General features: G+C 44.7%; 1 protein-coding gene across 6 annotated transcripts in view; it reads left to right on the forward strand.

Annotated features, from left to right (window-relative positions):
* PTPN13 (protein tyrosine phosphatase non-receptor type 13) overlaps positions 1-27,492 on the forward strand; it is a 172,333-nt gene that overhangs the window by 53,758 nt on the left and 91,083 nt on the right. For all 6 annotated transcript variants that reach the window (XM_082236237.1, XM_082236238.1, XM_082236240.1 and 3 more), the window contains exons 3-5: positions 19,294-19,463; positions 21,751-21,816; positions 24,668-24,853. In XM_082236237.1, coding sequence (XP_082092363.1) covers positions 19,294-19,463; positions 21,751-21,816; positions 24,668-24,853 — 422 coding nt within the window. The remainder of the gene's footprint in view (positions 1-19,293; positions 19,464-21,750; positions 21,817-24,667; positions 24,854-27,492) is intronic.

Raw genomic sequence — 27,492 nt, forward strand, 5'->3', positions numbered from 1 at the left:
GCTTTTCTTGAAAAGTGGGGAGGAATTGCAGGTCTTGTGCAATGTTTTTGGTATTGATTAGTCATTCTGGAGACTTTTTAACCACATCTAGTGCCAGCCCGCAGTCATATATCTTATTGACAACATGAAATCAGGAAATGTTACAACCCATCCATTTCCCTCCCCTTCAGCCATCCCTTCAGCCATTTCCTAGCATGCTCTGTTGTTGTTTAGTAATTGATGAATGGTATTTTGCATTTTTCTCAAGGTGCTTTACAAACACTCCATAAAAGAACAACTAAAAACACTGTTAAAAGCAGTTGCAAAGTACGCTTTAGAAACGGTACAAAATGAACAGCTAGAGGCAGAGAGACCTTTTCATCCTGGTGGAAAATCTTGCTGAAACAGAAATGTCTTCAGCTGTTCCCAGGAAGTACAGATAGTGGGTGCCTTTCATTTCTCAATGAGGATGTTTTTTCTGCAGAACAGGGGCAGCCACACTGAAAGCACACCTCTTGAGTTGGTGTGATTTTAAGGAGAAACTCTCCTGGACAGCACAGTGGCCTACTGGGTATAGAAGGGTGATCTCTCAAAAAACCTCGCTCTTGAGATGTAGAGTCCCTTATAAGTTAGTTCCACAAACCTTGAACTTGGCCCAGTAGCAGATTGGCAGCCTGTGGAAATCCTGAAAACCAGGTATTACCATATTGCCCTGAATATAAGCCTCACTTTCCCCCCAAATTCTGAGTGTGAAAAGTTACAAAGTGCGGCTTAAATTCACGACCTAACAAAAATTGGCTTTTACAATATCGCTGCTGAAACAGACATACGGTAAAACGGAACGGGTGTGAATGCCTGCGGAATTTTAAGAGAGCAGCTTATATTCAGGTATTGACTTTTTTCCTTTTAATTTTAAAGGTGTGGCTTATATTCGGGTGTAGAGGCATGGGTATCTCCCCATCCTGCTGCAAAAAGCTACCCCCTCCACCGAACCAGAAGAGGCATGAAGCGGGAGGAGCAAAGGCAGGCATGTAGGCAAAGTCTCCAATTGCTTGGGAAAACCCTGGAGAGAAGACATAGCTGGCTGTGTGGAGGCAGGGACGTTTAGTCTTGGCAAGTGCTTCATGGGGGCCAGACCTGAGTTGCTGTTCTCACTGGGCCTGACACTCCTGTGCAGATCCTCTTTTGCCAATAAAGAGTTAACACCAGCTTGCTTGGTGTGATTAACTGCTGGCTTCCTCTGGTGATTTAATAGACATAGATCCATAAGTGGGGTAGGGTTGAGATGGCAACTATTGGCTCTATCCGGTTATTGTGTCCAACTTTCGTACATGCAAGGTCATGCCTTCATTGATGCTGGTGTGTATTCTCCAACATGTTGACCTCATACTGGAGCTCCTTTCCTCTTGGAGAAGCTCACACAGTTCCACTTTGACTTGGGGCCACTTTACACATCACAAAACTCTTGCATGGAAAGTAGATTGCTACATAGAACCATCACTTGTGCACCAGGTTCTGCTGCAATTAACACATGTGCTGCACATGGATGCATGGCCATTTGTCATTACCTCCATTCTGTTTATGAGCATTTTCCTATAAGGAACTGTTCTTGTGCAAGAAATTATTATTATTATTATTATTAATTATTAATTTATTATTTGTACCCCACCCATGTTTCCTGCTTGGCAGGGGGTTGGACTCGATGGCCCCTGTGGTCTCTTCCAACTCTATGATTCTATGATTCATCTGGCTGGGTTTCCCCAGCCACTCTGGGCCGCTTCCACAAAGACCAAAAATACACTAAGATGTCACACGTTAAAAACTTCCCTGAACAGGGCTGCCTTAAGATGTCTTCTGAATGTCAGGTAGTTGTTTATCTCTTTGACATCTGGTGGGAGGGCGTTCCACAGGGCGGGCGCCACTACCAAGAAGGCCCTCTGCCTGGTTCCCTGTAGCTTTGCTTCTCGCAATGAGGGAACTGCCAGAAGGCCCTCGGAGCTGGACCTCAGTGTCCGGGTAGAACGATGGAGGTGGAGACGCTCCTTCAGGTATACTGGGGCCGAGGCCGTTGAGGGCTTTAAAGGTCAACACCAACACTTTGAATTGTGCTCGGAAATGTACTGGGAGCCAATGTAGGTCTTTCAAGGCTGGTGTTAATGTGGTCTCGGCGACCGCCCCCAGTCACCAGTCTAGCTGTCGCATTCTGGATTAGTTGTAGTTTCTGGGTCACCTTCAAAGGTAGCCCCACATAACTTGGTGTTAACATTACAGGAGCCAGAATCTAGTACAAAAAGAGTTTTAGAACTGATTCAAGAATTTGGTCGGGTGGCGGGATTTAAGTTGAATAAACAAAAAACCAAGGTACTGGGAAAGAATTTGACATCTTCAGAAACAGATGGGTTTCAGAGGGAAACAGAATTAAATGTGGTTAAAAAAGTGAAATACCTGGGGGTCAACTTGTCTTCCAAAAATTTGAATTTATTTAAAGATAACTATGAAAAATGTTGGTCAGAAGTTAAAAAAGACCTAGAAATTTGGTCAAGACTGAAACTTTCCTTGTTAGGCCGAATCGCAGCTATAAAGATGAACGTTTTGCCAAAAATGTTGTTTTTGTTTCAAACCTTGCAGATTGTGGACAGAGTGGAATGTTTTGGAAAGTGGCAGAAGGACATTTCAAAGTTTATCTGGCAGGGCAAAAAGCCCCGAATAAAGTTTAAAATACTAACTGATGCAAAAGTAAGAGGGGGGTTTGCCCTGCCAGACTTAAGGTTATATTATGAAGCTGCAGCCTTCTGCTGGATGAAAGATTGGATTTTGCTAGAGAACACTGATGTCCTAGATCTGGAAGGTTTTAATAATTTGTTAGGATGGCATGCATTTTTGTGGTACGACAAGGTAAAAACACACAAAATGTTCAAAAACCATATTGTCAGGAAAGTAATATTTATGGTCTGGACAAAGTATAAAGACTTACTTGAAAGTAGGACTCCGAGGTGGCTATCACCAGTGGAGGCCAAGGCCTGGAAAAAACCCAATATGGAGGCCGGTTGGCCAAAATATTGGGAAATAATAGAAAATATTGGAGATAATTGGAGGTTGCAGAGCTATGAAAAATTAAAGGATAAGGTGCAAGATTGGTTTCACTATGCCCAAATTAATGAGGTTTTTAAGTTGGATAAAAAAACAGGATTCCAGGTGGAAAAATCGAAACTTGAGACAGAGCTGTTAGAACCAAAGACCAAGGTATTATCGAGAATGTATAACTTGCTGCTTAAATGGAACACTCAGGATGAGACAGTTAAATCAGCCATGATAAAGTGGGCTCAAGACATTGGGTACAATATTATGTTTGAAGACTGGGAAAGGTTATGGACCACCGGTATGAAATTTACGGCATGCAATGCCCTGAAAGAAAACATTATGAAAATGATATACAGGTGGTACATGACCCCAGTCAAGCTTGCTAAGATATACCATTTGTCTGACAATAAATGTTGGAAGTGTAAGGAGGCTGAAGGGACATTCTTTCACCTTTGGTGGACTTGTCCAAGAGTGAAGGCCTTCTGGGAAATGATCTACAATGAGTTGAAAAAGGTGTTTAAGTACACCTTCCCTAAGAAACCGGAGGCCTTCCTCTTGGGCATTGTGGGCCAAAAGTTGTTAAAGAAGGATAGAATGTTTTTTATGTATGCAACCACAGCAGCAAGAATTCTTATCGCTAAACACTGGAAGACTCAAGATTTGCCCACACTGGAAGAGTGGCAAACGCAATTGATGGACTACATGGAGTTGGCCGAGATGACTGCCAGGATTCGAGATTTGGGAGAAGAAGCAATGGAGGAGGATTGGAAAAAATTTAAGGATTAGGATACGGGGGGTGGCGTGGCACCGAGAGTCCATCGCTACCTCTGCTGAGCGAAGCCGCGAGCCATGACCGGAGAGCGCTGACTTCCTTCCTTGAAATTCGGCTGAGAAAAAGAACCCGTGAGTTAATTGAATTTGGATTCTAAGAATTTCACCTATTGAATTTGAGACGATCGGGGGATGTGTTAAAAGGAAGTCCGCACCCCCCCCTTGCAGACGATCCAGAGCAACGATAAAAGAACTAAGCTGGAGTGCCTACCCTGTAAAGGGTGAGTTTAAAAAGACAGTAACTTCCAAGATTTGGAAAAGGAATCTTTTTTTGAGCAGGAGAGAGGAGTGTTGGAAGGGGTATATTTCTGTTGTAAGCAACCCCCCTCCCGGGCTCGGGAGTGTCCTACTTTGGAGCTGGTATAAGAAGAGCAGAGTTTGACAGCTGTCAAAGCTGTCAAACGGACTGTTAATAGTAGAAAAATTGCTACTTAAGACCCCTCTGGATTAAAAGGAGTTACAATTGAACTAAAATTGTTGGAAACAAAGAATCAATAATAAGACAGAGGACTGTTGGAGAAAAGAACACTAAGTAACCAGATTCCCTCTAGGGGGAAATCTGTGGAATTACAATGGCTGTGGATGGAAAGATACTGGGAGAAATCGAAAGGATGTTTTATTTGGTTGGAATCTTACAGGAACAGACTACGGCTATGAGTGAACAATTGATGACCTTGAATCCTGAAATAAGTAGTTCTGTTCAATGTAATGAGAACCTGGCTGAGAAAGAATCCACAGCTGAGCCGGAAATGATAACCAAAGAAGAGGAGAAGACAAAACAAGAAAGAGAAGAACTGAAATGGGAAAATATTGTCCAGAAGCTGACATCTGTGGAATATAAACAAGGAGACTATTGGACTGAACCTACTACAAATCTACGAAAGATCCAGAAGATGAAAGTGGAGGCCCTGGGAATTTATGAAATCAAGGAATTTAAAATAAAGAAGTATAATTGGGGCCTCCACATAGACTCTGACTTTGATTATGTTCAAAATTCATGCCTTGTGGAAATTCCTCAGCAGTTGCTCGCAAATATGGGAAGAGATTTTGGACTGATTGTGAAAGAACTCTTTCGAGACGTGAAGACCGACATAAAGGATTGCCAACTAGGCCGGCGGAGAGGGACTGAAAGAGATTTGAGAGCCTCGGACGTAAGGAATCCGGGCTAATAATTGCTATTTTGGACATGTTTTCGGAAGGGACACAAACCGGGGAAGGGAGGGAGGGAAGAATCTAGTTTCAACAACACTTAAGACTATGGGATTTAGCTAACAAGATTATTATTTAAGACAAAATGGGAAATCGTTGGAAGGGAACTGAGGTCCAACTTAGAATAAATTTAATTTTGCTTTTTTTTTATATATATATATATATAAAGGACTAATATTAAGATGGATAAGGAAATGCCAATTTGCTGATACAAATTTGGGAATAGGGATGCAAGGGAGGGGGTGGGGGGGAAGTCAATGACCAGGGTTAGAAAATAAGTTTTTTCTGGAAACTATATATGTTTGTTGTTTTACTTTTCTGTTTGTTTGTTTTTATGTTTTTTGTGTTTTTGTCTTTGTCTTTGTCTATATAAAATGTGAAAACCCAATAAAAATTTTATAAAAAAAAAAGGAAAAAATTTAAGGATTATTTGCAAAAATTTTATAAGTTATATGAATTATAGGATTTCGCATGATTTGTAAGGTTAGCTCCAGCAATGAGAGTGGAATATATATGAAATTAGATAATATCAATGAAAGAACCAATGTTTAAATGTTTAAGAAGGATAATATATGTGTTTATAGAGTAAATGGATAATAAGTAATTTAAACTTAAAATGCAATTGAAAGTATAAAAGAAACACATGAAACAAGGTTATAATTTGCTGACAAATTTATTATTAAGATTGCATTGTGCGGGAGATGTGGGGAAGTTCGATGGAAGATTGAAACAAGCTTTGGAAATAATCAGTCTTTTTTCTTTTCTTTTCTTGTTTTCTTTGTTTTTCTGTGTTGTTTATCTTTATCTGGAAAAATGTAATAAAAATATTTTTTTTAAAAAAACAAAGGTAGCCCCACATAGAGCGCATTGCAGTAGTCCAAGCGGGTGATAACTAGAGCATGCACCACTCTGGCAAGATAGTCTGCGGGCAGGTAGGGTCTCAGCCTGCAAACCAGGTGGAGCTGATAAACAGCTGCCCTGGACACATAATTGACCTGCGCCTCCATGGACAGCTGTGAGTCCAAAATGACTCCCAGGCTGCGCACCTGGTCCTTCAGGGGCACAGTTACCCCTTTCAGGACCAGGGAGTCCTCCACACCAGCCCGCCCCCTGTCCCTTGTCTGAAGAAGCCCCAAGAGAGCGTCTAACCACCCTAGGCTAAGACCCCCTGTCCCCAAGATTTCCAGCAGGTTTCATTAGAATATTATCATTATTTATTATATTTAATAATAATGAGGAGGAGGATGGAGATAATTCCTCAGATGTTTATGTGAGAGTGCCCTCAAGCTAGCAGAGCGCTTGCTTAATACCAGCTTTTAAGATCGAAGCGATAACAACAAAGTCACTTCTTGCTCTGGCTAGGATTCCCAGGCAACACTCCTAGGCAATGGGATCACAGATACTCGGTGTATAACTATTAGAACATGGCTTCTAGCCCAGTATTGATGATGTACATCATGTTGTAGTAATCTTTCCATTCCCCCCCACCCCACCCTGAGCCAAGGAACAGAATATTGTGAACTTGTTGCTCCTGACGTAGAAAGCAATCTTCAAAAGGCTGTCCTAATGCATGGAAGATACAGGTGTGTGTGTGTGTGTGAATTGTGTGTTTGGTGTTTATGTAGCCCCACCCACTTTTGGGTCAGGCCCCAGCCACTGCTGGAAGGTGGCCCCTGAGTGCTTTCCACTAAGGCATGGGTAGGCAAACTAAGGCCCGGGGGCCAGATCCGGCCCAATCCCTTCTCAATCCGGCCCTCGGACGGTCCAGGAATCAGCGTGTTTTTACATGAGTAGAATGTGTGCTTTTATTTAAAATGCATCTCTGGGTTATTTGTGGGGCCTGCCTGGTGTTTTTACATGAGTAGAATGTGTGCTTTTATTTAAAATGCATCTCTGGGTTATTTGTGGGGCATAGGAATTCATTCTCCCACCCCCAATATATAGTCCAGCCCCCCACAAGGTCTGAGGGACAGTGGACCGGCCCCCTGCTGAAAAGGTTTGCTGACCCCTGCACTAAGGTAATCCAACCCTCAACACCCCCCCCCTGTAAGAATGACATTCCTAAATTAATAGTCCTTGGTTTTTATAAGCAACAAAAGTAGATAAGGAGTTGTGGTCTCCTATGGTCAGGCATTGGATGTTGCTCAGCCTGGGTAGCTCAGTTGGTTAAGAGCATGGGGTTGCAGGTTTGATCCTCACATGGGACAGCTGCATATTCCTGCAGTGGGTAGACGATCCTCAGGGTCCCTTCCAACTCTATGATTCTACTCCTTATGTTGTCTTGATAATCTGGCCTCCATGATGTCATCTGTGAAAGGGAGCAATTAATGCACTGACTTACAGGATAGTTGTGTAGTTCAGTGCTTATCACGATGCAAAACCCAACAGCATTTGGGGTGACGCTGAAACTTGAAATTGAAGGGGAGCCAACCGAACATGCCTCCTTGCTTACATCAGTATAGTCATACCTCATGTTACGTTTGCTTCAGGTTGCGCGTTTTCAGGTTGCGTCCCGCAGCGACCTGGAAGTACCGGAAAGGGTTACTTCCGGGTTTCGCCGCTCGCACATGTGCAGACGCGCAAAATGATGTCACGTGCATGCACAGAAGCGGCGAATCGCGACCTGCACATGCTCAGACACGGGTTGTGTTCGTTTCAGGTTGCGAACAGGCCTCCGGAACGGATCCCGTTCGCAACCAGAGGTACCACTGTACATGGAGGGGACTAGATGACAGCTCAGTTTTAAACCACATTGCACACAGAGAGTTCAGGGTTCGATTCCAGCATTGTCAGCTAAAGGGTCTCTGGTGGAAGGATTCCTGCCAAAGACGTTATAAGACCACTGCCAGTCAAGAGCAAACAGTGCTAAGCTCAGTGAACCAGTGGTCTGACTCGATTCAAGGCAGCCTCTTACGTTCAATAAACATTTATAAGAACGCCAGAATTGCTTTGCTTAATAAGATCAGAGGTTCATCAAGCTAAAAATGCTGTCTCCAGCAGTTTGCCAGCCACATGTGCCTAAAAGCTCGTAAGCATTACGGACCTGTGGTTTGTCTCTTGCGCTTGGTAACAGGTGAGACCTGCAGCAAAGTGTTGCAGTATGGAGTGCTCCCCTTCTCTCTTCTTGGGATATATCATTCCGCCCCTGGAATTCTGATTTTAAACTCCTTGACAGTCGGTCAGCATTCTGTACCCATTGCACTTGGCTCTTTCCCCCCTAAAGCCCTTTTGTACGCAGACTTCCCCTGAAATCTTCAGATTTGTGTTTGGAAGGTACCGTTCCATCTACATAAGGAGTCTCACTCAGAGTTCACAGTTACTCGAATAGGATGCTGACTCTGAGTGCAGAGGCTACGATTTTGGGCGTTGATCGGCCTTGTCCTTTGTCAGCTCCAAAGTTATCTCAGCCGCTGATGACCACTGCAACATGAGAAATGTGGATTCATCTGCAGGAGGCACATGAGGTCCCCTTGGCAGGGCTGCAAAGCAAGCCGTTTAACACAGTTTTCCATGCCCTAACTCATAGCATTAGTCTCTGGGCAGGGAGGGAAAGGCCGGCAATTTTTAACCTCCATTTCAACATCAAAATATATGCCAGGCTAATCTGCACAAAGATGCCTATCCTGGGCCAGTCCTATTATTCCACCTGTTTAATTACCTGCATTAGCACTTGTCATTCAGAGGGTGTGTGCTGTGTCTTGTAGTCTTCTGTTGCATGCAGACGCATGCTGCATCTTGTACGCTTATACTGCATGAGGTCAGAAATAACAGGTCTTTCCAGTGATGTTTCTTTTATGTGTTATGGGCATCGGTGTATGTAGAAGAGCAGGTCTTTCCTTTATTTTGTTCCTCTGAAAAGTCAGTTAGGTGTTGCCTCTTTAAACAGGATAGCTTACCAAAACTGCAGAACTCTTAATGGAGCCTTTCTGCCCTTACCGTTTATAGTGGCATTGTTGCTGTTTGATCTTAAGTTTTTAAGAGCGATTTTGCAGCTCTTTTGGTCATATGGCGCTGTTGTTGGAGAGTTGAGTGTGGGGTTTTCCCTTCCATGCTAATAGCAGGTTGTGCTTCACTTGAGAACATTTCTGTGGCTGTCATGTTCCTTAAGTACCCTCCTGTTCCTCCAGCTAGGAAATGCCTGGAGTTATGAATGAGGCATATTCCTTCCATGGCTTAAAAAAAAAAAGATTTAATGCCTAGTATTCCAGAATTCTAATTTTGTGGGCATATAGGAGATTTGAAGAGGAATTACCGTACTTTTCCGTGTATAAGACTATGTTTTTTTCCTTAGAAATCAAGCTAAAAACATGGGGCCGTCTTATACATAGGGTGGACGTTGATTGGTTGCTGTTGTGGCTGTCGGCTGCTATTGTGCGTGTCATTGGTTGCTGCGTCAATGGGTGGTGTTGATTGGCTGACGCTGCGGCAATTGGGCAGGCAACTGGCAGCTTCTGCCGGTGAGGGGGCAGACAGGAGGCAGATTTTGCGATGCGTGAGGGAGAGCAATTTTCGGCTCTCCCCCCCTCCAAGAAAAGTCCAAGAACCCTCGGTAATCCTCTCCCAAAAACGCTGAACAACTCTGTTCAATCCTCCACAAAGAAGCTCAACAATTTTGTGCCATCTCCCCCCATTTTCTTAAATTTCACTCCCCCAAAATGGGGGCGTCTTACACATGGGGGCGTCTTATAGACAAAAGTACGGGGTGTGTCTGCCTGAGCTATGGCGAACCTGGTAATTGTGACGAAATTTTGTCAGTCTTGTTGCGTGAACACGTACAAGTGCCAACCAACCTCACACAACTCTGTGCCCGTGACGTGTCGGGAGATTCACTGAATCAGTAAATATTCACGGTGCCGCTTATGCATTCATGACACCGTGACAGGTGGATGGGAGGTGCCGACTCTTATAAGGAAAGGGAGTGCTCTTGCCTTGTCCAGGACTCATATTGCGAAACAGGGAGGTTCTGTACAAACTGTCAAGTCCTAGTTTGGGAACGTAAGAATAATAAAGACAACTCAATCCATCCTTTACAATTATCGGGCTTACCTAGCAACATAAAACCTTTGAATATGTTCCAGTTGACCTCTTGTACTCACTACCAGTAACCCAGTAATTGCAAACTTGTGTAAGTGAACGCATATGTATGTATAAGAGACCTAAATGAGTTGTAGCAATCATAGCATGGTGGTGGGAGCTTCCATATTTAAGTGGAAGGTTACAGTGCAGGGCTCCCTACTCCTGAAAATTAAAGAAATCAGAGGCCCTAGGAAGATAGTGGACCATCTTTTTATTTACAGTGGTACCTCGGGTTCAGAACTTAATTTGTTCTGGAGGTCCGTTCTTAACCTGAAACTGTTCTTAACCTGAAGCACCACTTTAGCTAATGGGGCCTCCCGCTGCTGCCACGCCGCCAGAGCACGATTTCTGTTCTCAACCTGAAGCAGTTCTTAACCTGAGGTAATATTTCTGGGTTAGCGGAGTCTGTAACCTGAAACGTATGTAACCTAAAGCATCTGTAACCCAAGGTACCACTGTATTACTTTTCCCTCTTGGGAACACCAGAAAGCATGCAAAATTACTCCTCCATTGTGTTTTTCCCAACAACCCTATGAGGTAGGTTAGGCTTCATTGCTGAGTAAGGATTTGGGTCTGGGTCTGTCCAGGACTTGTCTGACATTCTGACCACTATACCAGTGGTTCCCAACTGTTTGGTTTTTTAAAAAAATGATATTTATTAAAAATTTAAAAGTTACAGAAGAAAAAAGAAATAACAATAAAGTAGAAAAAATAACAAAAAACATAAAACATATAAAAACCATACAATAATACAGCAAAAAAAAACCAGACAAAAAGAAGCTAAAAAAACACATCCAAAGCCTTTATGCCTTTCCTTAACTTATTTCATCGACCTCCTCACACCTCCCTTTTTTTGTATTCTAGTTCAATTCACTATTTCAGCAAGTTCTTCCCATCTTTCTCAATTTTGATTCTATAGTTTTAACGATCTAACCTTAATTTTTTTTCAATTTAACCCAATATCAATCAACTTTTACTTAATTCTTTGTTGCATTTCTACTAAAACCATGTTAATTCATCCGCGCATCCTTCTAACACTCATTAATTTTGCAATGTTTCTGTAAGTATACTTTAAATTTTTTCCAATCTTCTTCCACCGACTCTTCTCCCTGGTCTCGAATTCTGCCAGTCATTTCCGCCAGTTCCATATAGTCCATCAACTTCATCTGCCATTCTTCCCTGGTAGGTAGATCTTGTGTCTTCCAGTATTTCGCAATGAGTATTCTTGCTGCTGTTGTAGTGTACATAAAGAAAGTTCTATCTTTCTTTGACACCAATTGGCCGACCATGCCCAGGAGAAAGGCCTCTGGTTTCTTCAGAAAGGTACATTTATATACCTTTTTCATTTCATTGTAGATCATCTCCCAGAATGCCTTAATCTTTGGGCATGTCCACCAAAGGTGAAAGAATGTACCTTCAGTTTCATTACCAGTGGTTCCCAACTGTTGTCCCAACATGAGCACATGACACACTGGTTTCATTACCAGTGGTTCCCAACTGGTTTCATTTCCAGTGGTTCCCAACTGTTGTCCCCACTCCCAAAGACCTCTTGAAAATTGCGAAGGGTCTTGGCAGAATTCCTTTTCTCCATGTTGTAGCAATCACAATGCACAGTGCTAAATGCTGGGTGATTTTTAATTGCATTTTTGTTATGTTGTGCTTTTGGAGTTGCTTTTGTTTCTGTCTTTGTTTTTGTTTCTGTTACGTATTTTTACATTGTGACTTTATGTTGTAAACGCCCTGAGACCTGTGGGTATAGGGCCGCATACAAATTTAAGCAATGATAGTAGTAATAATACAACGTAGGAAATTAAAGGAGCAAGAAAAATGCAGTTAAAAATGAGTACGAACATTACATGCAGTGGATGTGCTGTCTCTCATCTTCAGCCACAAACCCACAGACCTGCCGTGGACCACCTGAATGGAGCTCACAGACCACTGGTGGACCACAGTTTGAGAACTGCTGTGCAACAACCCCATGCTGGCCCACGCAAATGCACATCCTGGCAATATGTTTGTTGTGGTGGAGTAGATCTGTACATGTAGAGTGATGTCGTGCTTCTAATATAAAAGAGGGAGCAGGCCACCAGCACCCAAAGCATGAATATCAAGGCCAGGTGCTAGGACCACCGATTGCCCACCCTGTCCTGTCCTGTCCTGTCCACATGGCTGAGTGGGTTGATTGTGGGTTTACAGTGCCCACAGGCTGCATGTCTGGCATTGTGGTGTGTGTTCCCCGGAAAGCAAAAAAGATGACTCTGTTAAGATATTACAAGCAGAGATTTTTGGAATCTGCCCACTGTTTTATATGGGTGGCCACAGGTTATTTTACCAGAGGTATGCTCGTTGTTGTTGTTTAGTTGTGTCCAACTCTTCATGACCCCATGGACCAGAGCACCCCAGGCACTCCTGTCTTCCACTGCCTCCCACAGTTTGGTCAAACTCATGCTGGTAGCTTCGAGAACACTGTCCAACCATCTCGTCCTCTGTCGTCCCCTTCTCCTTGTGCCCTTAATCTTCCCCAACATCAGGGTCTTTTCCAGGGAGTCTTCTCTTCTCATGAGGTGGCCAAAGTATTGGAGCCTCAGCTTCAGGATCTGTCCTTCCAGTGAGCACTCAGGGCTGATTTCCTTAAGAATGGATAGGTTTGATCTTCTTGCAGTCCATGGGACTCTCAAGAGTCTCCTCCAGCACCATAATTCAAAAGCATCAATTCTTCGGCGATAAGCCTTCTTTATGGTCCAGCTTTCACTTCCATACATCACTACTGGGAAAACCATAGCTTTAACTATACGGACCTTTGTTGGCAAGGTAATGTCTCTGCTTTTTAGTAACTGAGGTATGCTCAGTTACTGTTTAATTGTGTTTTCATCTCACCCTTTTTCTAGAAATTTTAAAGCACCCTCACAACAACCTGCGAGGTAGGCTAAGCTGAGAGCGACTGACTCTAAATCACCCAGTTCACTTTTTCTTTGGGTTGGGGCTGGCTGAGAAGCTTAAGCAAGAGCATACTGTCTCACTGCTATGCTGTCATTGAGTTGACACAGAGAGAGGCAAGGGGAATGTCTTTGCACCAGTAGCGTGATCAAAATAATTCTGGCTTTTCTTGAATTGTGAAATGGTTGCCTTTTCATGGCACATGCAAACAGATTGCAAGAAATCATCTGTTTTTTGTTTTGTGCCATTGCCTTGTTTGCCGGAATAATGAGGCTGCATTGCCTTTGTAAATATACGCTTTTAAAAAACCAAACAAACAAACTTAGTTGTCTTCTGGCACTGGTTATTAAAACTCACAAGGCTTCTGTGAACAGACTGCATAGCTCTAGAATTAGCTCACCGATCTGGTAGCTAATTGCTGAAAATGACACACAACTGACCAAGGGCCATACAAAAACAAAAAACAAAAATTCCAGTGGTCCTGGAAAGAAGATTAAAATTCCCTTTCGCTGGAAGAACTCCCGCATTTTGAGGGTGGGGAGAGCAGGGAGATTTAGCAGCAACAAGACTTTGGAGCAGAGAGACAGTAGAGTCACTTGAGAGCAACTGTGCAGAGACAGAAACAGGAGTGACTTTTTGGGGGGTGGGGTGGGGAGGTATTTAAAAAAGCACAACTCAACTTAAAAATCACTTTATACATGGACCTACTGCATCAAAGGACTTCTGAGTGGGAGGACCCAAATGGCAAACCACTTTGTTTTCCTCCCTTGTCGCTGCGGAGGATGCAACGGTACAAGGTATTTAGAAGGGGAACAACAGGAGGCTCTCAGGGCATATTATAAAGCAACTTCCTTTGTTTAATTGACATTTAGCTGAGTTAAGGAGTGCACAGCCCTGTCTTCAGTCTTCGACAAGGGACAGAGCAGTGGGTGGTTTTGCCTAGACGAGATCTGGGGCAAGGCTCAGTCCAGGGCGAGAGGCCAGGCAGTGTAGGAGGCAAAAGAAGACCAGGCAAGCATGCGAGAAGAGGACCCAGGAGCATAGGCCATTGACATGGCTGCCTGCCAGCTATTCCTTTGTTAGGAATGCTTACTTGGCTGATGGGAGCCGATTGTTGGGACATGGTCTCCTGATATCCGGAGATCTCTCTTCAGGGCTTTAAAAGAGAGCCACCCCCACCATGAACTAAGGAGAAGAATAGGATGGTGACTTAACGGGTCGCCGAAAAGAGGAAATGTGTCATCTGGAAAGAGGGCACAGATTTGCCTAAACATTGCATACCTGAAGTTCTGTGACTAGAGATGGACATTTAGAAATAATTGCTGTGATTTAAATAGGAATATACAACACGTCTCGCCTTAATGAGGAGGTCTGTGACCAGGTCTGCTGTTTGGCTGATAACTGTTGGTGGGTAACCTCCAACGCCCTGCTCACTTGCTCCTACAGTTCTTTGACTTTAAACTAGACTAGGACTGAACAGTGTTTCCGTGCACTGCTCTGGTTCGCCAGAAGCGGCTTGGTCATGCTAGCCGCATGACCCAGAAGCTGTCTGCGGACAAACGCCGGCTCCCTTGGCCTATAGAGCGAGATGAGCACACAGCCCCAGAGTTGTTCACGACTGGACCTAATGGTCAGGGGTCCCTTCACCTTTACCTTAGGACTGAACAGCCTTTCAAAGACAGGTCCGTCCCCTGTAACAGATGACACATGGGACCGCTTAGGAAGGGGCAGGCGAAGAAAACATTACTTTGCATTTTTAAATTGGGCAGAAAGGCAGAGGGAGAGCAGAGGGTTAGTTGAAGGTCCCTTGAGGGTTCAGAGCCTCTCTTTGACTGCTCAGGACGGGTTAAAAAAAACCCCAGATGTAGGGGTCAGACACCCAACAACACCATGCACAAATAAATAAAGGAATAAATCTAAGGGCTTGTTCACACTTACTTTCCCTCTGTGCCAGTGTGGTGTAGTGGTTAAGAGCGGTAGTCTCGTAATCTGGGGAACCGGGTTCGTGTCTCCGCTCCTCCACATGCAGCTGCTGGGTGACCTTGGGCCAGTCACACTTCTGTGAAGTCTCTCAGCTCCACTCACCTCACAGAGAGTTTGTTGTGGGGGAGGAAGGGAAAGGAGAATGTTAGCCGCTTTGAGACTCATTAAAGGGAGTGAAAGGCGGGATATCAAATCCAAACTCTTCTTCTTCTTCTTCCTGCTGACCCTGGAATTTATCCCTTTCCCTGAGGAAGTGAGAAATCACGCAACAATATCTAGGCTGCAGAGGATGGGCTCCAAAGGTGGAATGTGTAGCTGCCACAGCAGGGGTACTAAATTGTTCGTAGAGAATTCACAGCCGGGTTTGGTACAGGAGAAGGTTGTAGCTCCATGGATAGAGCTTTGATGCAAAGGGTTCCTGGTCCAAATCCTGGCATCTCCCGGTAGTGCTGGGGGGAAATCTTACCGGAAATGCTGGAGAGCCACTGCCAGCCAATAACATGCTCCAGGGGTCTGCATTTGTAAAAAGCTGCTTTCTGTGTTCATAAAATCCTTAGCACAAAGCCAGGCAGGTCAGTAGCCAAGAAAGGTTTGTTGACCGTTTTACCTACAGCCACTTCCTGATTCATTTTGCAGGGGCTGGTGGAGGGCTGGTCCTGGTCAGAGCAGGGCACATTTAGAACCACAGCGAGAGAAATGCAGTTTGGTCCATGTGTTCTGGAGTATTATCGTCAGGTGTGCCCAGAAGGGGCGTGAGAGAGACAAGAAGCCAAAGAAGGGTTGCATAGAAAGAGACAGGGCTGTTTCCATAGATCAATAATCTTAGAGTCTATCAAGAAAGTGGTTGAGAATTGCATGTTTCAGTGCTTCCCCATACCTGAAGCGGAATGTGGTGCAGCTGTCTACATAAGTTGATGTGCACATGACACATTTGATTGATGCCACACACCAAAATCTTCCTGTATGTGAAAAAGTAGCATGCTATGTCTAATGGTTCTAGCCTAGTCTTCTCCCTGGTGAAGTTCATTTTCTGCTTTCAGGGAGGCCTGTACCACTGGGAGCTAGTGTGGTGTAGTGGTTAAGAGCGGTAGTCTTGTAATCTGGGGAACCGGGTTCGTGTCTCCGCTCCTCCACATGCAGCTGCTGGGTGACCTTGGGCCAGTCACACTTCTTTGAAGTCTCTCAGCCCCACTCACCTCACAGAGTGTTTGTTGTGGGGGGAGGAAGGGAAAGGAGATTGTTAGCCGCTTTGAGACTCCTGAAGGGGAGTGAAAGGCGGGGTATAAAATCCAAACTACTACTACTACTACTACTACTCTTCTTCTTCTTCTTCTTCTTCTTCTTCTTCTTCTTCTTCTTCTTCTTCTTCTTTCTTCTTCTTCCTCCTCCTCCTCCTCCTCCTCCTCCTCTTCCTCCTCCTCCTCCTCCTGTTTTCTGAATGTTGGAACTGTCTTTTTTGTGACTATCCATGCATTCTCTCTTGGAGCCTGTGAGTGAACAAGGGAGAAGGAGTTAGTTTTCATACTTGATTTTCTACCTCCCCACTCACATTTTCGCAGTTATGTTCCATTTGTGCTTGCTTCTCAAGAAGTTTGGCAAGCAGTTGCATTTGTCTGTGTGTTTGGCTGAATTCAGTTTGGCAAATTTAGCAGGCTACCCCAGAAGAAGAAGAAAAACCCATCTTCTTATTTTCTTTTTGCCGTGGTTGGATTCAGATTAAAGTCTATTCTGCAGCTCTAGTTTGATCTTCAAGTTATTGCCTTCCAATATTTTTTTGCAAGCATTGGCCTTGTGTACCTTTTCTTCTGGGCCAGCTTTCTGTGACCTCGTGCGCTTCAAATGTTTTGGGGCAGCAACCCTCACCAGCCCCAGCCAGTTTTGCAAATGGTCATGGAGTTGTAGTAAAAAAAATATCTCCATTGAAACCCTAGTTGTAAAGCCCTTTACCCTATCATCGCAGTCCTATAGTATGTTTTGGGAAATTGCACACTCAAAATACAGTCCTGCCTTAGATCCTGAACTCACTGGAACTCAGGGTGTTTTGGCTCCCGAACGCTGCAAACCCAGAAGTGATTGTTCTGGTTTGTTCTTTTGGAACCCGAATGTCTAACGGGGCTTCCACAGCTTTTGATTGGCTGCAGGAGCTTCCTGCAGCCAATCAGAAGCCGCGGTTTGGTTTTCAAACGTTTTGGAAGTCGAACGGAATTCCGGAACGGATTCCGTTCGACTTCCAAGGTATGACTGTACAGGAAAAAAAACATTAGTTCATCTGTTAAAGGTGATGTTGGATCCCACTGCACCAAGTATGGCATATGAAACCCGGTCCCTGTAGCTTCTATAGCCAGTTGTCATGTTGCTCTACAACTGCCCACCCTGCCTATTCCAGATCAACAATGGGGCCCCTCTAGACATCTTTTCTTATTGTGCATTTATGATAAGTTTTGCATGGGATGATGCTACTACTGGGGCGGTTATATGCTCATGTGCTCTTGTCACTGAGCTTAGCCCTTCTCAGTATCAGTTATTTCTGATGGAAGAATGATACTCCTTAATATATATTTTTTCCTACTGCATGCAACGAACCTCTTCTAAGTTACAAGTTTTGGGGAACTATGATTGACCACTCTGTGTGCAATCTACCACTTGGGTTTATACGTGTCCTCTTCTCCTGTCATCTTATATAATGGTGATTACTCGCAGTTTCTAAAAGTGGATGAAGATGGTGTAAAAATGTCCCACTCACTCCCAAGAGTGGACAAGACAATTTCCACACCCCCAGAGGTGTTGGGTCCTTTAAGACAGGAAGTAACCTCCGCAATAACTAAAAAAAACTGCATACTGGCGTGGCTGATAGTTTGGTCAAGTTCTCTACAGAGAAGTTTATTGTTACAAGGGTTGCCATTTCTGGGGGTAGAAGGTTTCCTCTCTTAAAAGGTCAAGTGTAGGCTGAATCATCTCAGAGTTTGCTTTTCTTCATGGCAACATTATTCAGGGAGCATGAATGGAAGTTCTTGTGAAGAGGGCAGCACTTTGCCTTCGCCACACAGATTCCCACCAGTACACCAATTAGGTTCTAAGTTTTGCCTTTAAGAATTAGTCCGGACAGGCACCGTTGCAATAATTTTTAGTTGACGGATTAGTTTTTCAAGCCGAAAAAGGAAACCTGAGGGAGGAAAGGTATTCCAATTTGGAGCGTTCCGCTCTGGCTTTGATGTTTTCTGAGTAATTGCGCACACAAAATGACAGGGAAAGAAACATTAGTTCATCTATTCAAGGTGGCGTTGGGTCCCACTGTACAAAATACAGCGTATGAAAATATTTCCTGCCTTCATAGGGTTGGGGAGGGAGAGCTGTGGACTGCTAGCAAAGTCATTCAAAAAATGCAGATAAAAAGAAATCCTATTTGGGGGCAACCGAATCTGAATAAGGTAGAAAACTCCTTTGCGTAACTGGAGAACAGCAAAAACCAGGAGCAGAAGGATGTTAAAACTGTAAGACAAGGATGAGTAGCTGTTGAGCCTGAACCATAGCCATTTGATAAGTGTGCAAGGGTGTGCAGCTGTCAATCACCTGACATCGCAGTGACATCAGCTGACCTGTTTTTGCCTGTGCTATTTACCTGCCATGCAGGTAAAGGCTCAGCCTAATAACATAAGATGAGCCCTGTTAGATCAGGCCAGTGGCCTGTCTACTCCAGCATCCTTTTTTCACAGTGGTCAAGTGGATGCTTGTGGCCAACCAAAACCTGGGAGCGCTCACAGCACTGGAAGTTCTCCAAAGGGAGTTGCAAGCAAGGTGGAGCACAGCAGCACTTTGCACGCCCCAATGATCAGCTGATTGGCAGTGCATACTGAGGCCCACTTCACAGTGCTTTGCAAGCCCTGGCAATCAGCTGGTCATTGTTGCTTTCAAAATGTTGTTCACTGGGGATTTGCAGCTGATATTTGAGTGCCTGCAAACGCCCTTTGAGCCCAGCTGCATCTTACCTGCCCCGGCATCAGGGACCGGGCTGATGGGTGTGGCTTAGCCAAAACGACCTTGCAAGCCAAATAAGGAGGCTAATTAGAGGCACTAATTAGGTCTGTGCACCAGAGGTGCCTTGGGACAAGAAGGGTAATTAAATGCATGCATGAAAAGTCCTTTTTTAATACATGTCTGCTATCTTAATTGACACTGGTTCCCTCCTTCCACCTACAGCTGATCCCACTGCTCTGGGATTCATCATTTCCCCATGGTCTCTCCTGCTTCTTCCATCCGGCAGTGTATCCTTCACAGATGAAAATGTTTCCAGCCAAGACCTGCGAGCATTCACGGCACCAGAAGTCCTCCAGAATCAATCGCTGTCGTCTCTTTCTGATGTCGAAAAGGTACTGCGATCAGTTCTCTCTTCTGTAGTGTTTCCTTTTAATGGTGTTTCGTGGGTAGTATGTTGCTTTTATTTATTCACTGATAGCCACCCTTTGCTCCAGACTGGAGGAAGGATGGGATATGAAAGTATACACTAAACAGGTGCATAGTGGGTAGATTAGAACATGGGTCAGCAAACTAAGGTCCACGGGCTGGATCAGGCCCAATTGCCTTCTAAATCTGGCCCACGGATGGTCCAGGATTCGCTGTGTGGATTGCCAGTGCGCATGTTCTTTCCCTCTCCCTCACAGGGTGGCAGCAGCGCCTCCTCCCTCCCTCCTCCTGGCTTCTCCCTCCCCTGCCTAGAGGAGGAAGGGGGCTGGGCTTTGTTGCTACCAGCCCCTCTCCAGAGCCCTTTCGCATGCCATTCATCATCCCGCCGCTGCCAGCCCCTGCCGCTCGCAAGACACAGGAGCCACGGTTGCCTGAGTGCCCCCCTCGAGCGGCGCCATTTAAAGCAGCCCCTCTCCGGAGCCCTTTCGCACGCCACTCATTGTTCCTCCACCGCCGTTCATTCGTTTTTTCAAAATATAGTCCACGACCAAAAAATCAAGTGATTTAAAGGATTTTGACTTAGCTGGTGCATAGTAGCCAAATCATGGTTTGAACATCACAACTGTACCTCAGGCTTGCATGCCCTGTCCTTTCCTTCCCTTTCCCACTTCCTGCTTTGAGCAAACCACAGTTGGTCATTATTTATAAACTATGGTGTATGCGAGCCATAGTTTTGCCATCAAATTAGAATTGGAAACTGCGGCTTGAATTGGGTTTCTGCTTCTTGTTTTGAAGCCAAACCATAGTTTGCAAGAACCATACCAGACATACTGAGAAACTAGGGTTTGCTCAACCCAGGAAGGTACAGTATAAGGTGGGTGCGGGTGGCGCTGTGGTCTAAACCACAGAGCCAAGGGCTTGCCAATCTGAAGGTCAGCAGTTCGAATCCCCACGACGGGGTGAGCTCCCGTTGTTCTGTTCCAGCTCCTGTTAACCTAGCAGTTTGAAAGCATGTCAGAGTGCAAGTAGATAAATAGGTACCACCCCGGCGGGAAGGTAAACGGTGTTTCTGTGCGCTGCTCTGGTTCGCTAGAAGCAGCTTAGTCATGCTGGCCACATGACCTAGAAAAAACTGTCTGCAGACAAACGTCAGCTCCCTCAGCCAGTAAGGCGAGATGAGCACCGCAACCCCAGAGTCGTCCACGACTGGACCTCATGGTCAGGGGTCCTTTCCCTTTACCTAAGAGGGAGGATGGTGGGAGTGTGCAAGCCTGAGGCATGCTAATAATGAGCAAACCATTATTTGTTCATTTTAAGTTAACAGAGTCATTATCTGAGGACAAGTAACTAAGCAAATCAGTTTTGTGTCTTCAGTTTATTTGCCTCTTAATTTTTTCCTCAGTTGGGAGTAAAAAAAATATTCAGGTCAATAACAGAGCATGGAAAAAATAATCTTTTAAAGCACATATTATTATTTTAATTAGAAAGCAAGTCCATCTCATAATACTGTGCTGCTAAGCACACTGTGTCTTCTAATTACTTCTGGCTTTCAATATTTTGCTTTGTTTCAGCCATAGTTCATCAAGAGAGCTTCTGAGTGGGAATCTGTTTTTATTTTCAGCTCCTGTTCCTGAAATCTGAGCATGTTCCACAAAAAGTGCTACAAGCCAAAGCAAATTCCCATTTATGATGACCTCCTGAAATACAATGACAGGGTTGCATGAGCCTCTGGGTTATGACTTCATTCCTAAACCAAAGAAATGATGTACTTGGTGATAAATTTCTGGCAGGCTGCTGGACAGACAAAAGAATGCCTTGTTGGTCACTTGCTAAATTCAAACTAAAAAACAAACAAACCCACAACTGCATTAACTCTATTGTTGCCAGGAATACTCGGCTTTGTAGCCGATTTGAGGGATGTGCAGATTTTGAAATCCACTCCTGCCTTGTAAAAAAAAAAAAAGAGCCAGACATGTTTTAGGAAAAACATCTCTAAGAAATGAGTTGTTAGTTCTCTGTGCTCAGAGTTTTATATATTACTGCCAATTCTCATAAGAAATCACTTTCTACAGCAGCTGTTTCACATAAAATGCATCTCATGTGGTTATAAGACATCTTGGGGGTTTTCTCAAGTGTCTTGCAAGACTCCATCTTGTATTAACTCCCTCCTTTCTCTTTTCCCCCTGCACATCGCAAGCATAATTAGAAGCCTTTGCTACACCATTAATTCCACACATGTCTCTTGTGTTGCAGATTCACATCTATTCTCTCGGAATGACACTTTATTGGGGAGCTGACTATGATGTCCCGCAAAGCCAGGTGAGTAGTGAAGGGATGTTATTGGGTGCGTAATAATATGTTACCAGGCAACTTCTGTTTGCTTTTCTTGCTGCAAAGTGGTATTGGGAGGAAGCAAACGGCTGGGGAGAAATAGGAAGTGGAAGGTAGAATGCCTAACCTTTCCTCCATCCCAGCATGTCATGACCACAGATGGGAGGAACTGGTGCCAAATGGGAAGAGTATTACTTTTCTTACTTACGCTACTGCCAATGAACAAACAGAGTAAAATAATAGTCATAGTGTGCAGTGCTAGACAGGGCATGTCATCAGAAGATAACCACCCACTTTGAAAGCCTGAAAGTGAAATACAAAACTCAAAGGCTTTGGTGGCTGGGAAGTCATCCTATCAACCGAGGGTGTACACCCTTGAGTGTGGGTTTCCAACAGAATATACAAGATGATCAACTAGTAATACAGGAAAAAATGTAAGCAGTTCCCAGCTGTTTGGGTGTTGTCCACTAATTACAAGACTAGGCTGGTTCCAGCTGTCCAGTCAGTTTGCTTCCTTCCTTCTGACTCTCTTTGTATCATGTTTCTGTGTTATGGCCAAGTAGATCCAGACGTACTTAGGTCCAGGTTCACACATCTGCACGCATTTCTGGTTATCTGTAGTGCCAAGTGGTATCTTCCATGTGCAAACGAACTGGTTACTGCAAATGGAACTCTTCCTATTACCTGAAGTCAGCTGGAATGCTGCACTTTGCAGAGGCAGTTCCATTGACTTGCAGCTGAATGGCAGGCAGTGGCAAAACATGTCTGTGAGAACCTGCCCGTTGCTGTTCTTCGGGACAGATGTAGCAACAGTGTTTGGGTCAAGGGAAGAGCCATAGCTCAGTGGCAGACCACATGTTTTGTGCGGAGTCCCTAGGATCTCCAGTTAAAGGGGTCAAGTAACAGTTGTTAGATGGAGTTGTTTATTGTTGTTTATTGCTTTTTGTTGTTTATCGTTGTTTATTGTATTTATATACCTCCCTATACCTGGAGGGCAGTTCACAGAATAAAATCAAAGGATAAAACCACAAATTACATAATTAGAATCAAAACAACAACCCAATCAACCCCCATCCCACCCCACATTTTAAAAGGACATGGGAAGTCAATCAAATCAAAAAGGAACTTTTTTACCTGGCACCTAAAGGTGTATAATGAAGGTTCCAGGCAAACGTTCCTGGGGAGAGCATTCCACAAATGGGGAGCCACTGCAGAGAAGGCCCTGTTCTCGTGTTGCCACCCTCTGGACCTCTTGAGGAGGAGGCACACAAAGAAGGGCCTCAGAAGATGATCTCAGGGTCTGGGTAGGTTCATATGGAAAGAGGCAGTCCTCAAGATATTGCAGTCCTGAGCCGTTTAAGGCTTTATAGGTCAAAACCAGCACTTTAAATTGGGCCTGGAAACTAATTGGTAGCCAGTGCAGTCATACAAGGATCGATGTAATATGCTTAAACCGTCTTGCTCCGGTGAGCAACCTGGCCACTAAATTCTGCACTAGCTGAAGTTTCCGAACCATCTTCAGAGGCAGCCCTACCTATAACTCATTGCAGTAATCTAACCTTGAGGTTACCAGAGCAAAGACAACAGTAGTTAGGCTATCCCTGTCCAGATAGGGGTTTAGCTGGGCCACCAGCCGAAGCTAATGGAAGGCACTCTGGGCCACAGAGGCCACCTGAGCCTCAAGTGACAGCAAAGGATCCAGGAGTACCCCCAAGCTACGAATCTGTTCCTTCAGAGGAAGTGTAACCCATCAAGAGCAGGCAATCTCCCACCCATCTGGTCTAGGGAACCACCCACTAACAGTGCCTCAGTCTTATCAGGATTGAGTTTCAGTTTGTTGGCTCTCATCCAGTCCATTACTGAGGCAAGACCAGCACTTCCACTGCCTCACCTACACTTGTAAAGGAGAAATAGAGCTGAGTGTCATCAGCATACTGCTGACAATGTACTCCAAACCTCCGGGATAACGCCAACCAGAGATTTCATGTAGGGATAGGATTGAGCCCTGCGGAACCCCACACTGAAGGTTCCATGGGGCTGAAAAGCATTCCCCAAGCAACACCCTCTGGGAATGACCACCCAAGTAGGACTGGAGCCACCGCAAAGCGGTGCCACCCACCCCTAGTTCAGGCAGTTGCTCCAGAAGGTTACCATGGTCAATGGTATCAAAAGCCACTGAGAGGTTGAGAAGAATTAACAGGGACATGTTTCCCTTATCTCTCTCTTGACAGAGATCGTCATACAGGGCGACCAAAGCAGTTTCTGTTCCAAAACTGGGCCCAAACCACAATTGAAATGGATCCAGAAAATCAGTTTCTTCCAAAAATGCCTGAATCTGGTCTGTTAGGTTCCATCTGAGACCTTGGAGAGCTGTTGTCAGACAGCATAGATAATACCGGCCTATGTGGACAAATAGAAGGGCAACTTCATATTTTATAGCTTATCAAGAGTAATCACCCCATCTTATTTAAACCATACAGTTGTGGACTTATTAAAACCGTAGAGGTGTGAACTACTAGTCCCTGCTTTTTACTGGTTTACAAAAAATGTTTTCCTAGCAATATAAACAATTTTATCTGCATCATATTTCCATGACTTGCCTCCATATATTTTTGTGCAATTATTCTTACAGGGCTTAAGATTGCAGTTGTTTTGTTTTGTTTGTGCTTTAACCATTTATATTGTGCTTTTATCCTTGGGAGAGCCACTGCCGGTCAAGTGTGGACTGAGAGTCAGGTCACTCTAAGGCCAATATTGGCATGATCTATTACGAGAGAATGAAAATGAGGAGGAGGCACATGCTAACCAGGTTTTTCTGCTCTTTTCTTTTCACCACCAGCCCATTAAACTTGGGGATCACTTGAACAGCATACTGCTTAGCATGTGTGAAGACCTTGTTTATGCCCGTGTGTCTGTGCGGACGGTTCTGGACGCTTGCAGTGCTCACATCCGGAACAGCAGCTGTGCCCCTTCCTTCTCATATGTGAAACAGTTGGTGAAACTGGTTCTGGGGAGTTTGTCTGGGGTAAGTGTTTACGAGCATGTTGAGCAACCGTTGAAAGTTGGCAGAGCTACTGTGAAGTCACCTTCCCAGCCTCCCTTAAAGAAACATCCAACAGAGTTTTCAACACAGATTTCAGAGCAGGATCTCAGAGGGCTCGTGAGAGATTTGCAAGGGAGCTAGTGATGGCAGAGCGCGCGCACACACACACACACACACACATACACACACGTTGCTTTGAAAACCATTCCCTTTTTCCGGGAGTACTCACTGAAGGGGTAGAATTTAACCCAAAGTAGGGGAGACTTGCTAGACACAGGAAAGGTATTGAAGACCTGCCTTTAAGATGTGGTTGGGATTGTCTAGAATGGGATCATGGGATTTGTAGTTCTCCCTCCTTCCTTGGTTTAACTACATAAGACTATAGATCCCATGCTCCACAGCCATCATTACTTGCTGAGGAACATGTTACTGTAAGCTTCAGTGCCATCTTCAGTGCCCCATGTAATGTGCAAATCCTCCTGTTACAAAAACACAGAAATACAACCCTTCTTCTATGTCCCCTTGGCAAAAACTGTGATCCATACTTGAAGGAGATGGTTTTCTCTGCTCTCAGGCCCTCACTTGAGGGGGAGATGATGGGGATGGAAAGCACCCCTGTGTAACGTCTAGGGATCAGTGAGTCTGTCAGCTTTGGTTTCCCTGCTTTCCCCCCCCCCTCCAGTCTTATGTTCAGTTCTCCATATTTCCACATCAGTTTGCATTATTTAAAAAAAAAAGTCCACATGAAAATTCATCAAAGTTTAAGTACAAATTTCTCCCCCTATGTATATGTTTGTATTCCTAATATATACATTTTTTCAAAGCAACTTCCCCTAATATAAAGGATTTTTAATGTTATTTTCACCAATATATGCATTGTTATGCACACTCTAACCCAGCACATACATTTTTGTACACATTAGTTGGCTGGGAAGTTTGGAGAATTTCAAAAGATGGCTGTGTTTTGGTTCTCATATCATTTCAGGAAGTGCTGATCAGATAGGTTTGCCTTTATATGCGAACTGCATCAAATTTCTCCTCATCTCATGTCACATGTGCATAGGTTAGCATCCTCCAAGAGTTTGACAGTGAAGCTCTGAAGTGGGAGCCCCCCACCTTCACACACATGGGGTCCCCTCTCTCTCACTCCCCCTCAAGTACTTCCCTCAGACTTTTCCTTTCAGCTGGCTGGGAGCCAACAGATATTCTAGACTTTCTCCAGAATGGTCATGTTTGCTTTCCTTGGAACTTCCCAGGTTTGCTTCAGATGAGCACGCTCCGAATTTTCAGCTGCTCATTTTAATCAGCTGAAGTCACAGCTGCGACAGGGTGTCTAAGGAGGAATATCTTTTGCCTTAAATTGAGATGGCCTTTAAGTTACCATATTTTTCACTCTATAGGACGCACTTTTCCCCCTCTAAAAATTAAGGGGAAATGTGTGTGCGTCCCATGGAGCGAATGCAGGCTCCTTGGCTTCAGCGATAGCAACGTGAAGCCTCCGAAGCACAGCGGGAGCGCTCCCTCCGCACTCCGGAGGCTTCGCGTTGCTTTCGCTGAAGCCTGGAGAGCCAGAAGGGTCGGTGTGCACCGACCCCTCTCGCTGTCCAGGCTTCAGGGATAGCCGCCTGAAGCCTTCGGAGCGCAGCGCGAGTTCCCGCTGCGCTCCGGAGGCTTCAGGCTCCTTTTGCTGAAGCCGGGAGAGCAAGACTCTCCTGGCTTCAGCAGAGAGGGAGAGCTGCGCAGCGCCCCCTCAGCCAAGCGGGAGGAGAAATGGAAGGGGCTTTGTTTTTCCTGCCGCTTCACTGAAGGGGCGCTGATCAGAGAGGGGGAGGTTTTTTTTTCTTGTTCTCCCCCTCTAAAACAAGGTGCGTCCTATGGTCGGGTGCATCGTATAGAGCGAAAAATACAGTACTTTTTCTGCACACCTACTCAGCTTAGTTCCAGCCCTGAAGAAAGTCGAGTTGACCCTGATAAGTACCTCATGACTACACACAACCTGGCAGGCTGAGGATATGGATATCCCTGACAGATTAATGATGCCAAACTACATTAGCCTATATCCTCCTTTGTATGTCTAAATTCTGTCCAGTAAGTCAATTCATTCATCAGGTCTCATAGGCCTGTTATTACTGTGTAACAATGCCTCAGATTTATGCTGGCAAAACTCGCCAAAGATAAACTAGGATAAAATTTGGCCTGCAGCATCTTGCCTTTTTAAATTACGCTGGAGACATGCTGCTGATAGGATCAAATAATTGCACTGCTTACTGTTCTGTTTGCTTAAATGCGGGAGTGACAGACTCGTAAGTGCAGTCAGGGCTCAAACCATGTAGCAAGGAGACATTTAGGGATGTGCGATGTGTGTCATGCAGAATGTTGACAAAAGCTGTGAGTCAACGCAAGATGCAGCTTCCGCAATGTTAGCCCTCTCCTTGGCTCCTGACCAGCACGTCTCGATTTCTGTTGACCAAATAATTACAAGGCGCAAGGGGCTGTGTGTTTTGCCCTGATTACCAGCTTTCCCTGCTTGTTCAGCTGCCTCAGGCCTGCAAGGCCAATTGCAATCTGGTGATTTCTCCTGTAATATTAAGAACACGGGAAGCCAACTTACACTGAGTCAA

Source organism: Podarcis vaucheri, assembly GCF_965113315.1.
Source record: "Podarcis vaucheri genome assembly, chromosome: 9".
Taxonomy (NCBI): domain Eukaryota; kingdom Metazoa; phylum Chordata; class Lepidosauria; order Squamata; family Lacertidae; genus Podarcis; species Podarcis vaucheri.